Source organism: Manis javanica, chromosome 12 (genome assembly GCF_040802235.1).
Source record: "Manis javanica isolate MJ-LG chromosome 12, MJ_LKY, whole genome shotgun sequence".
NCBI classification, from domain to species: domain Eukaryota; kingdom Metazoa; phylum Chordata; class Mammalia; order Pholidota; family Manidae; genus Manis; species Manis javanica.
This window is the reverse complement of record NC_133167.1, coordinates 64,141,122-64,154,573: the sequence shown is the minus strand read 5'-3', so window position 1 is coordinate 64,154,573 and position 13,452 is coordinate 64,141,122. Positions and strand designations below refer to the sequence as shown.

General features: G+C 40.9%; 1 protein-coding gene across 4 annotated transcripts in view; it reads left to right on the top strand.

The window, feature by feature from the left end:
- Positions 1-13,452, top strand: part of MYO3B (myosin IIIB) — a 462,595-nt gene that overhangs the window by 26,108 nt on the left and 423,035 nt on the right. For all 4 annotated transcript variants that reach the window (XM_073218709.1, XM_073218710.1, XM_073218713.1 and 1 more), the window contains exons 2-6: positions 798-981; positions 1,995-2,129; positions 8,722-8,826; positions 9,067-9,166; positions 11,898-11,974. In XM_073218709.1, coding sequence (XP_073074810.1) covers positions 798-981; positions 1,995-2,129; positions 8,722-8,826; positions 9,067-9,166; positions 11,898-11,974 — 601 coding nt within the window. The remainder of the gene's footprint in view (positions 1-797; positions 982-1,994; positions 2,130-8,721; positions 8,827-9,066; positions 9,167-11,897; positions 11,975-13,452) is intronic.

Genomic DNA, 13,452 nt, shown 5'->3' with positions numbered 1-13,452 from the left:
TATTCTAGAGTCAGAAACAGATGGGTTGTGACCGTTCATCCAGCCTGGGAGCAGCCGAACTCGAAGTGGCATTTTCATGGATCAGTCTTGCATGACTTGGTTTACCTGCCCACTTTGCTGCTGGACCAAAAGTACTTAAACTTCAGGGGCATTGTCCTTTTTAAACAGGCAGTGAGTTTGCAGCTCCTGGTTGACTACTCAGTATGATTCCCACACTAGACTGTTGCTTATGGACAGGGTCTGATCTTGACTAATCCTTGCAGGACCCAGGACTTGGTCAGAAATGAATGTTGTGCCTGACTAAATGCCTGGTACAGGTCCCAAATCATCCTTCCTAGCAGCCCAGACTTTGCACACAGAAGTTGGAGTCTGGCTCCCAGTAACCATCGAGGAAGCATGGTCATAGTTACCATCACCTGGGCACAAAGACTTGGACCTTTGGCTTCCAGACACTTCCTCTGGAGGCAGCGGCCGTTGCCACTCAGCAATCGAGAGTGACAAATGTCTGCTCATGACTGGGTATCCACTTTGGCCCTTTTACTCCCTCTTGCAGTGTTTTTATCAACTCCCCTTTTAAAAGATGTTGTGGAGCCATGTTGCTTACCCTCCTGCCTTCTACCTCATCTCTTAAGGAGGCGTCAAAACCCGTTTAAAAAAATCTTCTTAAAATAGGAGGGGAAAGTGAAAAAGTACCATGAGGTTGCTGGTAAAGAAATTGACAAATTCTCGCTTTGAAAGCCCACCACCCCCAAAGATCCTGTGATCTGTCGCACATAACAAACTTTTCTTCTCACCAGGAAACATCTGTATGGATTGTTCCATTACAACCCCACGATGCTTGGACTTGAATTGCTTCCAGATCCCACAGATACCTGGGAAATTATCGAGACCATAGGTAAAGGCACCTATGGCAAGGTCTATAAAGTGAATAACAAGAGAGATGGGAGCTTGGCTGCGGTAAAAATTCTGGATCTAATCAGTGTAAGTAGTGGTGGTGGATTGCAACGATACAGTTGATCCTTGAGTAACACAGGTTTGAACTTTATGAGTCCACGTATAGGCAATTTTTTTCAATAAAAACAGTATGGTACTTGTAAGTTTATTTTCTCTTCCTTATGATTTTCTTAAAACCTTTTCTCTAGCTTACTTACAATATATAATACATGTAACATATAAAATATGTGTTAATCAACTGTTTATGTTATTGGCAAGGCTTCCAATCAACAGTAACCTATTAGTAGTTAAGTTTGGGGGGAGTCAAAAGTTATACATGGATTTTTGACTGTGTGGGGTGTCTATGCCCCAGCCTCTGAATGTTCAGAGGTCAACTGTATACCATTGTACATTGACTTTCAACTTCTTTCCTTGCCCTAGGATAATTTTCATGAAAGCTGCCATGAAATCTCCAAACGAGTCATGATCTATCAGCTTGTCTGAGTGGACTCAATTTGGAGTCAAAACTTTTCTTGGCTGTCTGTTTCTTGTCCATTTTGCTGTTGGTTTTGGTCCTCTGGGCTCTTCAGAAGTGATTCTTTTGGAAAGAGTGATTTATTTTGCTCCCTGGGCTCACACAGAGGCTGGCCTCTCTGTAAGTTTCAAAGTGACCCAGACTTGCAGTATTCAATCATCTTAGCCTGGCCTCTTGTTTGAGAACAGTGATGACGCTGGACACTGTTTTGCACAGTGAGATTATAGGCCCTGTTGGGTCCCTTAAAGCTACTTCTTAAAAAATTCAAACATTTTTAAGTAAAAGAAGATATTTATAATAGTATTGTTAAAGAAAATGTACAGTAAATTCATATTATTGATACAATAATTAGAAAAGTTTAATTGAGATCTGAGTTCCACTGTTAGGTATTTCCAGGATACAGCAATGATGACATTAAAATGCACAATAAACATGCTTTATTAAGTGTTACTTGATTAGGATGTCATACCTGTACTCTTTTTCACACATGAAACCTAATCCAGCATGCATCTTTTATCCTGTGTAGGATATGGATGAAGAGATTGAGGCAGAATACAACATTTTGCAGTTTCTTCCTAATCATCCCAATGTTGTAAAGTTTTATGGGATGTTTTACAAAGTGGATCACTATGTGGGAGGACAGTTGTGGCTCGTCCTGGAGGTAAGAGGCTTGGCCCCTGTTGGATAACCATCCATTCAAACACAGCACCAGCAGTAAGCAGATGTGATGTTGCCTAAATCGTGTAAGATACACACTTGAGGAGTCAATTCCTCCTGTCTATCTTAGGTACCTTACCAGACGTGGTGTTCTCTTTCACAGTTCTTACAAATAGGCTGTGTGCTGAAAATGTTCATGTTTCTCTGCTTCAAAAGTTAATAATCATTCTTCCAATACAGAGTGCACATAGAAATACTGTTGGAAAAGGTTATTTTCTTCCTTAAACTTTGAACATTTTATAGAAAACATGTTCCAATTGATTGCAACCTATTTTCAAAAATTGCTAGCCCAAGGTTTACTTGTCTCACCAAGTTTGGATTAGCCCATTCATGTTTATTAATCCTTATCTTAGATTGTATTCCCTGAATATGGACTCTGAGAGTTGTTTATGGCAGGTTTATTGGGAAGTTCTTGCAGGAGATAGACTGGAAGGAAGTGAGAGGTCAGGATTGGGCAAGGGAGACAGTGAACAGCCATACGGTTACAGAAGAGGCCTCAGCCCATCCTCAGGGAGATGGAGAGCTGTGATGCTCTTGCAGAGCCGTTCTGGATTGAATCTCTGCATCAGCCAGTTATGGCTGTGTGTCACCGTGGGAGGAAGTGTGACCTCAGGGGAGACAGCATTGTGTAGCTGGGGTCAGTTCCTAGTGTGAGGTGCTGCTGGGAGTTGCAAGCGGGGAGCAGCCAATATGCCCAGCAGTATCTGCTCTAACGAGGGAGCACCACTGTATATCCACTGCAGTCCTACCCCTTTTCTCCTTTATTAATGGGCATGAGTATGTGTACCTGGTTGGAAAAAAGTCATTTTCCCACAAATCCAAATCTCATGGGACTAAAATGGCAGACACACAATAATGACAATATATGACATTAGTATATTAAGAGAGGTCTATTGCTTATGCTCACCAGGCCCATGCGGATTTGTTCTGGACTCCATCCTGCTGAACCAGCATAGATGTCTGTGCCTGAAGTCACAAATGCAGTGGATGCATGTGACAGCCTCAGAGAGAAGCAGCAGAGGAGAGCCAGGCCTCAATTCTCTGTCTGGGGCCTCTTTTCTGAATCTTTCACTTGGTGGGAGGGCCTGGGTAAGGGATGGCGTAATTTATGTGTGTGTGTGTATGCATTTTTTTTAAACCAGATCTGTTTTATTTCCTTGAGATCTATGTATAAGTTCAATAAGCTGGGTTGGGGAGTGGGGAGACACTTTTGTGCAGTCTTTGCTTTCATTCAAGACCTTAGAAAGTCCAGTACAGACCTGAATATCGTTGCAAGTGTTAAACTTTAAGCCATTTTCACTCACTGATAACTGTGGCATGAATCAGATTTATCACATTAATAAATCAGGGTCATAACAGAACTCTGATGGTCTGAAAACTTACATAAGACAATCAACATGAGAGTTGATTGGCCAGAGACAATCAGAAAGCACTGACTCAGACATCAGGTCTGGCAGGGTTATAGCATGAGTATCACTGGAGTCCCCAGGAGTCAGGAGGAAGGTGCCGAACATTTGAGAGTGAAGAAGAGATGAATTTTGCAGTGGGATGAGTTTTTTCCCATGTAAATGTGCTATGTGTTCACCAAAAGCAAGGAGAGTGTTAGCAGCTGCGGGGTGGGAGCAATTCCTCCTACACAGTTTTCATTCTTCTAGGTGCAGGCTTCAGCTGCTATCAGCAAAAACCTGCAATGTGTCCCAACAGTGTAGAGGAAAAATATGTGTTCTGGCCTTATGAGAAATTGACAGTGTTCAACATAGTGCTTCCTCAGGCATCATCTAGAGTAATTTTGATGATTCTTGACTTTTGCTTTATGCTGTCTGTGGAAGCCATCACCTTGGAAGTAAAGGCCACCGAACAAAAGAGCACTGAGAGGATAATCCCCGTAGTTACACAGTCTAACTAGGTCAAATCAACATGCCAGTGTAGAATCTACATGAAATTTGGAAATTAGACTAGAATAAAATTCTAGTGATTGTGTTTCATGAGCCATTCTTTAATAATGTGGAAGAAAACTGATGGTTTATTGAGAAGGAACATTTTATTCCTTGAAATTATGACCATCTTATCAAATATACTGTGATTTAATCAATATTCAAAAATGGTTTGGAAAATAGATGTGGCACATAAATAATTTTTCTGTTTCTTGGTTTGGAGCAAAATGCTCATTAAATTCTAGATGCATCCAGCTGCCACATTTCCTGAATGCTGAGGGTGTAGGGAGGAATGCAGGGATGGAGCACACTTCTGTATTTGCATTTAATGCTGGCAGCGAGGGTGGGAATAAAAGCGTGTGTTGATGCTCATGCACAGTGCACAAGGCTTGCTTGCCTTCCTAAAACTCTAAGAAGATTATTTAATTTGATGCATTTAAATAGAATTCCTTGCCATGCTTTAAAAATGTTCAGTCCATTTCACTGAACATTTACCCTGGTTAGACAATTGTCTGTGTGTACCTGCTTTTCTTTTTTATATCCAAGTACCCCAAATCCTTGCTCTGTAACCCACAAGCTGGCCTTTAGAACTTCGCTGGTGGCTTTTCAACTTCACAAGACAGCTTCCTCTAAAGGTGCTCTGAGCAGTTTAATTACATGTTTTATGAATCACAAGAAGTCAGAAAGCTCTTAAACTCCAGCATTTAGTGAAGAAAAGGCACCAACTGAGTAAGATGTTTTTGTTGTTTTCAAATCCACAGCTGAGTTTTGATCCTGCTTACAAAAATGACTGCTCTTAATCCTTCATAGATTCTAGAGCTATGAAAAAATTTATGTAAGTTGGCTGCTGGTACAAATTATTGCTAAGTAGGCTGCTATTACAAACATGGCCACACTTAAATAGGGCAGGAGAGAGATTAAAATGAGGTTTCAGGGGAAAATTCCAGGGCTGAGTTAGCTTGGATCGTCACCCAGCATTTAATTTAAGATTTCCTCTCAGTAGAATTTTAATGCCACACTCGGAATTTATTCAAGCATGTGCCTCCCCGACATGGGAGCCAGGCTGCGGAGTGGTTCTTCTGGTGGAGGTGTTGTAGTGCCTTGCAGTCCTATTACTGCTTTGGCATCAGAGGATCAAAGCACTTTATTGATATTTCCCTTATTCACACAAGTTCCCTAGACTCTGTCTGTTCTTCACTTTTTATATCCAGTTGGCCAGAAATTCCTGTCGAGTCTCTCTCATAAAAGCCTCCCATATCTGTCCCCAACTCTTACTCCTCATGACTCTTGACTTTTTTGATCCTTCCTCACCTAACTGCTTCACCACCTCCTAACAGGTGTGCAGCTGCTGGTGTTTTCCTATTCTTTTCACCCTCCAACGTGCTGCCTTAGTCTTCTTCCCAGAACACAAATTTGAAAGAGACCTCCTGCCTAAAACGTGTCAATTGCTTTCCATTCCTATCTACTGGTGCATTACGGTATTAAGCACACGTGTATGGGAAGAAAGCTCCTTAGTGGGGCACACTTGTCTTTCCCTCTCTTCTACCTTCCTTCCCCATCTCCCTGCCTAGGAACCTGACACCCTTTGTGCTGACGGCAGCAGAGCATTCAGAATTCATAGTCACACATGCTCTCACCGTCCCCAACACTCACACTCTCCCTCTGCACATCCCTCATTCTTTAGTGCTCTCTTCATTTGCACACGATGCTCTTTTCCAGTGATGCCCTTCCCTTTCTGTCCATCTGCAATAAACTCATTTGCCCCTTAAACTCGTTATAAATATTTTGCCCTCTGGGAAGATTTCCGGGGCTGTCCCCTCTTCACCTGCCTCAGCTAAGTCCCCGCCCCCTCTTCAGGACCAGCATGCTCCCTCCGGCACAGTGCCTGCCACATGCTTTGCTCTCATTACTCCCGTGTCCCTTACTGATGACAAGCTCTTTAAAGACAGGGACTGTGTCATATTCATGATTGAGTAATGGGTAATAGAATGGACAGTCACAAACCATTGAGAACACAGAGGTAACTTTCTTTTCAGTAACTGCACTCAACTTCGTTCTTGAGGCCCCAGCCTGTCTAGAGGAGACAATTGATTTTTAACTCATTCTGTTAAGCTTAGTCCAATTAACTGACTTGTTTGGTAGGGGCAAACTCTAGTACTTATAATCCCATTTTCTTAGTCCAGTTAAAGCTGTCATTTGGGCAAGACTTAGTTATTTTACGGCCTCTTTTTTCCCTTGTCCTATCCCCTTCTGCGGTAGCGTCTGGATCTGGGTACAAGCAGGTGCTTATGTAAAGCCATGACACTGAGGGTAAGGGCTTTGAACTGTGGTGACCCCCAAGTCCTTTGCTAGCTCCCCATGTCACTGGTCCCTGATACTCCTTCCTATCACTGAAATCCTCCCTCTCTTTGTCCTTCTCATTCAAACTGTAGCCCCGTCCCTGTCCCAAATGGAACATTAAGTTCTGTTATCTCCAGCTTCATGAGCAAACTGAAGAGAACTATTAAAACCCCAGGCTTGGTCGGCCTCCCTACACAACGCTGCCATTTCCATGCAGCACAGACACCCCTTCGTTGGCGTAAGGCTCCTGCAAGGAGGTCTCCCCTTAGATCTCCAAATCACAGTAGTGTCATAAAGAAACTGAAGTTTCTATTATCATTACCTCCTTATACAGACCTCCCAAAAGTAACATCATCACTCTAACACTTTTCTCTCTAGCTTTCCAAGCTGCATGCCACCAGCCCCAGAGGGCTCTTGTTTTTGTGGATGGAGAAGTTCCCTCATGTCATGTGCTGTGCTCTTCCATGATCATCATTTGTGGTCAATTCTCCAGTTTTTGTTCCTTGAAATGTAGAATCTAGATTGGGGAGTCCTGAATAAATTACTTTTTGAAAGCTTAGCTTGTAAGACTGTACTAATCATGGCATGGAAAATGCATTCACTGCTCAAGATTGTATCAGATTGAACATTAAATGTTATATGCCCTTTCAGAGTCATGTAAGACATTGTTAGGGTCAAAAGAATGGGAATCCTGGTACTCAGTGTTAGGGCTATCAGAGTGATTGGTGTTGATACCAATTACACCTGACATTGGTAGAGATTAGATACCAAGGACACTTTACATAATACCAAACTCATAGGACCAACAGAGACTTAAGTACTTTTCACTGCTTCCAGGGTCTCTCTTAAATCATTCCTGAGACATAGTGATTTTATCCCAGTTTTAAAAATTGGTAGTTCTATATTAGATTGTTAGTCACATACTGTTCTTATGAGCAACTTAAGTGGTAAAAAGATGGGCAGATTCAGTTCCAGGTTACCTTGATTGTTAATGGATGTGCAAGGTATCTGCCATGCATGTAGCAGGGAATGATACGCACATCAAATAAAAACATCTGCTCAACCTTTATTAAAATGTTGCAGATGCTCATAATTAGAGTCAAATAGATCCTTGATAAAGAGTTGTCTTCTTTTAGGAAGGTGCTAATCTATGCTCCCTCAGGTTTCCTTCCTTTTGAAAAGCCAAACTGACTCAAGCAATCACAACACAGGGTACCCTAACTGTTTACTAGTAACTCTTTCCTAAATTATAGACAAAGTGCCAGAAGGAAACCTAGGTCTCTAAAGCAGTGTCTTAACTGCTGAAAGGACAAGGAAGTTTCTGAGAATCTGATGAAAGCTCCAAATTTTCTTGGCAGAATAATGCAAGATGCAAATGCTGTGTGCTGTGTGCAGTTTCAAGGTGTTTAGATGTCCTCTCAAACCAGTGAAGAAGCCTTGATTTAAGATGGCGTGTAGCAACCCCAAACCTGCACATTGACTTCTGCAGTTAGTAAAAATCATATCTGAAAAACCTTAAATTGCCTAATTGAGGAGGTATAGCATAACTGGTTTATGTACTCTCAAATCTCAGTAATCTACAATAGACAACAAACAGCAAATATGCAAGATACGCTTTTACAGTGTTTTTAATTACAGAGCAAAAAGCACATAAAGTTGCTGAATACCTAAAGTTGAATATCTGAAAAGGTTAAGTGCACATGATCCAAGTGCGTGCCATGAATTGACGTGCAATGGCAGCTAGAAAGAGCGGCCGATTGAGCTTCTGATGCCTGCAGTGCCAGCTTGGGGACAGGAAGGTTTGAAATGAAGTTTATTCCCTCCCAAGTATCAAGAGCACTTGCCTTGCCTCTTCCAGTGTTTATCCTCAAAATGCCACATTAAAAAAAAAATAAACAATATTCATGTAAAATGAAAAATATCCAGTAAGTCACCATGGTTACTTACATGTTTTCCCTTTTCAAATTTCTAAATAACAACTTACGCTTTTATATTTCACTTGACTGTTAAAAAAATCAATTTTGGGGACATGGGCTTTCACTCATAAATCATCTTCTTGAATAAATACACACACACATAGAACTAGATTGACTATAATGGAAATTTGAAGTTTATTTTGATCTGGAGTTTTGTGATCTTGATCTGCAAAATTTACATTAGGTCAGAAGCCAGTGGGCTTTTCTTGTTAACATCTTTTTCTTTTCTTTTTCTATGTGTTCTCTTGCTCTCTCTCTCTCTCTCTCTCTCTGGCACCTTTTGCAGCTGTGTAACGGGGGCTCAGTCACTGAGCTTGTCAAAGGTCTACTCAGGTGTGGCCAGCAGCTGGATGAAGCAATGATTTCCTACATCCTATATGGGGCCCTCTTGGTAAGAACATCCATCAAGCTGGGGATGACAGCAGGGGGGGGCAATTTGTCACCAGTTGTATCTCCATTACATATTAACAAGAGGAAACTGCCCTACAATATACAAGGGGAATAACAGCAGGGAGGTGTAGCCAAATGTGGTCTATGATTAGATCTTTAATAGTAGCTTAATTGTTTTAAAATAACTGCAAATTTTCCCTTTCTTTTTTCTGTTGTTTGGTGATGGTGGGACACCGTGTAGGGCCTTCAGCATTTGCACAGTAACCGAATCATCCACCGAGATGTCAAGGGGAATAACATTCTTCTGACAACAGAAGGAGGAGTTAAGCTCGTTGACTTTGGTAATGACTGCTTGGCGTTTGTTTTCTTGATGTGTACAGTTTAGCCAAAGGCGACAATTACGGGGGTGGGGGGGCGGTTGGGGCCTGGAGAATTTTCCAGTCATACACAGGCAGGAGAGTAGGGGGGATTCACCAGATGGATCACCCCGGGAGATGCAGCTTGTTAATCTCTTTTCAGCTTTAGAAGCAATTTTATTAAAGATAGAAAATAAAAGTGTTTCAAAAGAAGAATTTGAGTTTTCTGGAAAGAATTTCACATCTCAAGGCAATTGTCCATAATTTACATTTTGTCATTTCCTGTTTTGCATATGAAAAGAAAAAGCAGTTTGGTTTTTTAAATGAGTTTGTTTAGCCTTAGGCATACTTATTCCCAGTGAGCAGAAGGTAAAATAGTCCTTCTTGTCGGGGAGCTAATATCCCTTTAAATTGTGATTTTTGCTGCAACTTGTGAGGCTGGTTGAACGGGAAACATTAACAGGAAATGAAAGTGTGAGAGGAAATGCAGACCAGTATCACATAAGGCTGGAGAACTACTAAATATTTCCTTACAACACTCATGTATTGATATTCACAAGCCAAAAAACCATTTGGTTTTGTTTTTTAAGTTTATTGAATGGGTTAATCTTCTAAATGAATTCAGCAATAGTACTTGAGCATGGTTGTTACAAATAACGAGAAAACATTTACAGAAACACTTTTTAAAATGTACTTTATCAGTGTCAGCCTAGTAGGAGAAAAGATTGATGATTTTGAATGTTCATTGTTTTATTGGTAAGAAATAATTCATTTTGAAAATGTATCAGTGAATCATTTGCTCAAAAGAAATTACTCAAAAACAAATGAAGTTACTTCAGGTATTTGGTCTATTTACTAAAGAACAAAGAAAAAGGGCAGAGGGGTACTCTGTTCAAGTCTTATGCTCTTTTTTCTATATAATGAATGGTATAAACTACACAAATAGGCTGTGTGTATAACATCAGAGATGTATTTTCCACATGCTCCTGGGGACAGTGAATATGCTGTGAGGGAAAGAGCTAAGAAGGATGAGGATGGGGATTAATAATGACCTATCTACTCACCAACTTTCTGATTTGGTGTGAGGATAAAGGCTCCTAATCTTTCCAGTAGAAGGTTCTTGAATTTCCAGTTGCTAAAAAAGAGATTTCTAGAAGTTAAAAACAAAAATATTGTTATTTTTTGCCAAAATTGTAGTGGAAGACTTGGTAAAATAGAAAATCATCCATGGCCAACAGAATTCAGAAAGCAGTCTTTGGCTTCCTAATTGAAAGGAAAGGAGCAACACATAGCAGCAATTCACCGGAGAGTTCCGCTTTATTAGGGAAAGGTGCTGGGTTATATAGGAGGGGGCATGATTGATTGAGGTGTCACTTCTACGGGGCTGGTGGCTGTTGGCTAGGTGCTGGGATTGGGAGGGGGGCAAGAGGTGATTGGGCTTCAGGTGGCGCCGGCGGGAACTGAGGACCCCGAAGAGAAGCCGGAAGTTTGCCATCTTACTGGTGGGGACCCTTCACTAATGAAGAGAATGTAAGCTGCTAGCAAAACTACTCCCCCAAACTATCCATGGGTCCTTAACAAACCCACGGTCTGATATTTTCAAAGGTGTGTCCTTTGCTAATGAGCACACCATACACTAATGAGTATCCAGATTTCTAAGTTCTTGTCATCAACAGCATTAGTGGCAGTCCCCATCATTCTTTTAAATGCTTTAGATTTCTGCTTGGTATAAAGGAATACCTTAAATGCTTCAAACACTTACAATATATAAATCATTTTCACACTTGTTCTTTTATCTGATTCTTAAGAAGTACCTTCTGTGTTAGGTCTGACAGGTATCATTATCCCCAGTTCAAAAGACAGAAAACTGAGGCTCAGAGCGAGGTGGTCTGCTCCAGGTCCATACAATTAGGAAAAGGCATAATTGGGTTGGAAAACTGGTCTTTTGACTCCTAACCCAGTGCACCTTTACTTCCATTTTATTTCCTTGTGATATAAAGAAGAGAGCTGGTTAAAGATTAAGGCAGTTAAAGTGCATTAGAATCATATTAAAATTCTGGTGCTCAACATTGAGCCCTAGATAATAATATTATTAGTCAATTTCTTTTTCCACTTGACAACATAGTTTTCTTGCCAGGTTTCCAGGCTTTTAGGTAGGATAAGGCACTGAAAACTTTTTATGTTTACACTGATGCTCTATTAAAGTTAATACATGCCACTATTTCAACCCATTAAAAGAAGCACAAGAAAGAAGTCATCTGGAATATTTTGGAAATGTAATAGGAAGATATTTTGGGTTGATCCTAGTTTTCTTTTGATTCCAGTTTTGGGCAATATGGATGGGAATGTTCATTAGAAAGAAATACTCTAGTGATTTAGATACAGTGATAAATGCCCCCACATAGCAGTTGGCAAACTATGCCTGTCAGCCAAATTTGACCTGCCTCCTGTTTTTGTATGGCCTGTGAGCTAAGAATGATTTTACATTTTTAAATGGTTGGAAAAAAATCAAAAGAAGAATATTTTTATGACACACGAAAATTGTATGCATCCATAAATAAGCTTCCATGGAAACACAGCCACACTCATTGGTTTCTGTGTTGTCTGTGGCCACTTTTGTGCTACACAAAGCCTAAAATATTTACTACCTGGCCGTTTACGGAAAAAGTTCACCATCCTCTGCTCACTGCCGAACTATGACATCCTTTTCTTATAGGTGTCTCAGCTCAACTCACCAGTACGCGTCTACGGAGAAACACATCTGTGGGCACCCCATTCTGGATGGCCCCTGAGGTAGGCCGAGGGCCTCTGTCCCTGTGTGTGTGCTGGGCGCCTTGGTGCTATGCCTTTTTATGGGATAGTCATATGCCTCACAGAATGTTCAAGAAGAAGAAAATCCTTTATATTCATTGAACTGTAAGATTTCTGGTTTGGTGAGTGATAATGATGACACATAATCTCAGAAAAGCAGAATTAAATCACGGCTAGCCCATAGAATACTTTCAGGCAGTTGGAAAAAGGTGCCTCTTCCAGTAGATGGAGCCCTCTCCAAAGGTCATGACTTGGCAAGTCCATGGTAGTCACAACTACTACCACGCCATGGGGTGGCCTAGTTCTCTCTAGCTTTTGCGTAAATTAGAAAAAAAACATCTTCCCTGGATAGAGGCAGCCCCACTTGCATGTGGCTTGGTGATGAGACATTTCAACTCCAACTAGCCTGCCAAACTACATGCAGCGGTCCTAGTTGTTTTCTTATTACTAGGTATTCAGCAACTTCTCTTGTGTGCTTTATTGGCTCTCTAGTAAAACCTGGGATTTGGTCCTAATTTAGTTCTGGCATTATCACAGAACCCTCTATGAGATGATGCATGTAGAAGTTTGGGGGGTCTCCCAGCTGCGTAAGGCATACCCTGAAACATAGGTTCAATTTTGCTTGTCAGGTAGCATTTAATTCCACAGTACTCTGGCCTGTGCCTGAGAACAACTCTCTGGGATTAAGCAGATGGGTTCATTTAAGAGGAGGGACTCATGCAGTCATCTCCTTAGAGGTCTTCTCATCTGTGTTCTGTCCCCACAGCCGTCCTTCCTCTGTGTGACTGCCCAGGTGGTCTACTGACACAGAGATCAGTTCATTCCAATCTGCTCAAAGTTCTTTAATGGCTTCCCATTGTTAATGAGTCTTTCCTACCTGGGTAACATACAGACCCACTTTCTAGCAAATGAAAAACGCTGAAGAACTCAATGTTTGCTTAAACATTAAATGCTCCTTAAATAGGTTTTTAAAAAACATGAAAATAGTCATAAACTCCCTTGTATTTATAGAACTATGAAACTGAAAGGAAAAAATGTATTATGAAAAAACTATAAAACCAGGAATGTTCAAGTAAGTACCTTTAATTTAATGACACCAATGACATTGTTTTGTGAAACTAGATTGTCCTTTGCACTGTGAATATGTTTCACAGCATGACAGCATGGATTACTTGGAGTAGTCATGCTGACTACCATGTACCACGTGGTGACCTGTTCTCCCTCCACTTTACCCACTTTATATCCTGCCTGTAGCATCTCCTTTGGCCTCTAATTTGGCACATCTCTGTTGGCATAGTGCCAACTTAATAAAAGACATAAATATGGGCACTGAAACTGTGTGGGAAATGGTGATTAAGATTATCAGGAATACATTTTATCACTATTCTTCCCATTTTATTATTATTAATAAAATTATCATTGAAACAAAAACAGGGATTTTGTGAACCCCAGTTTGAGAA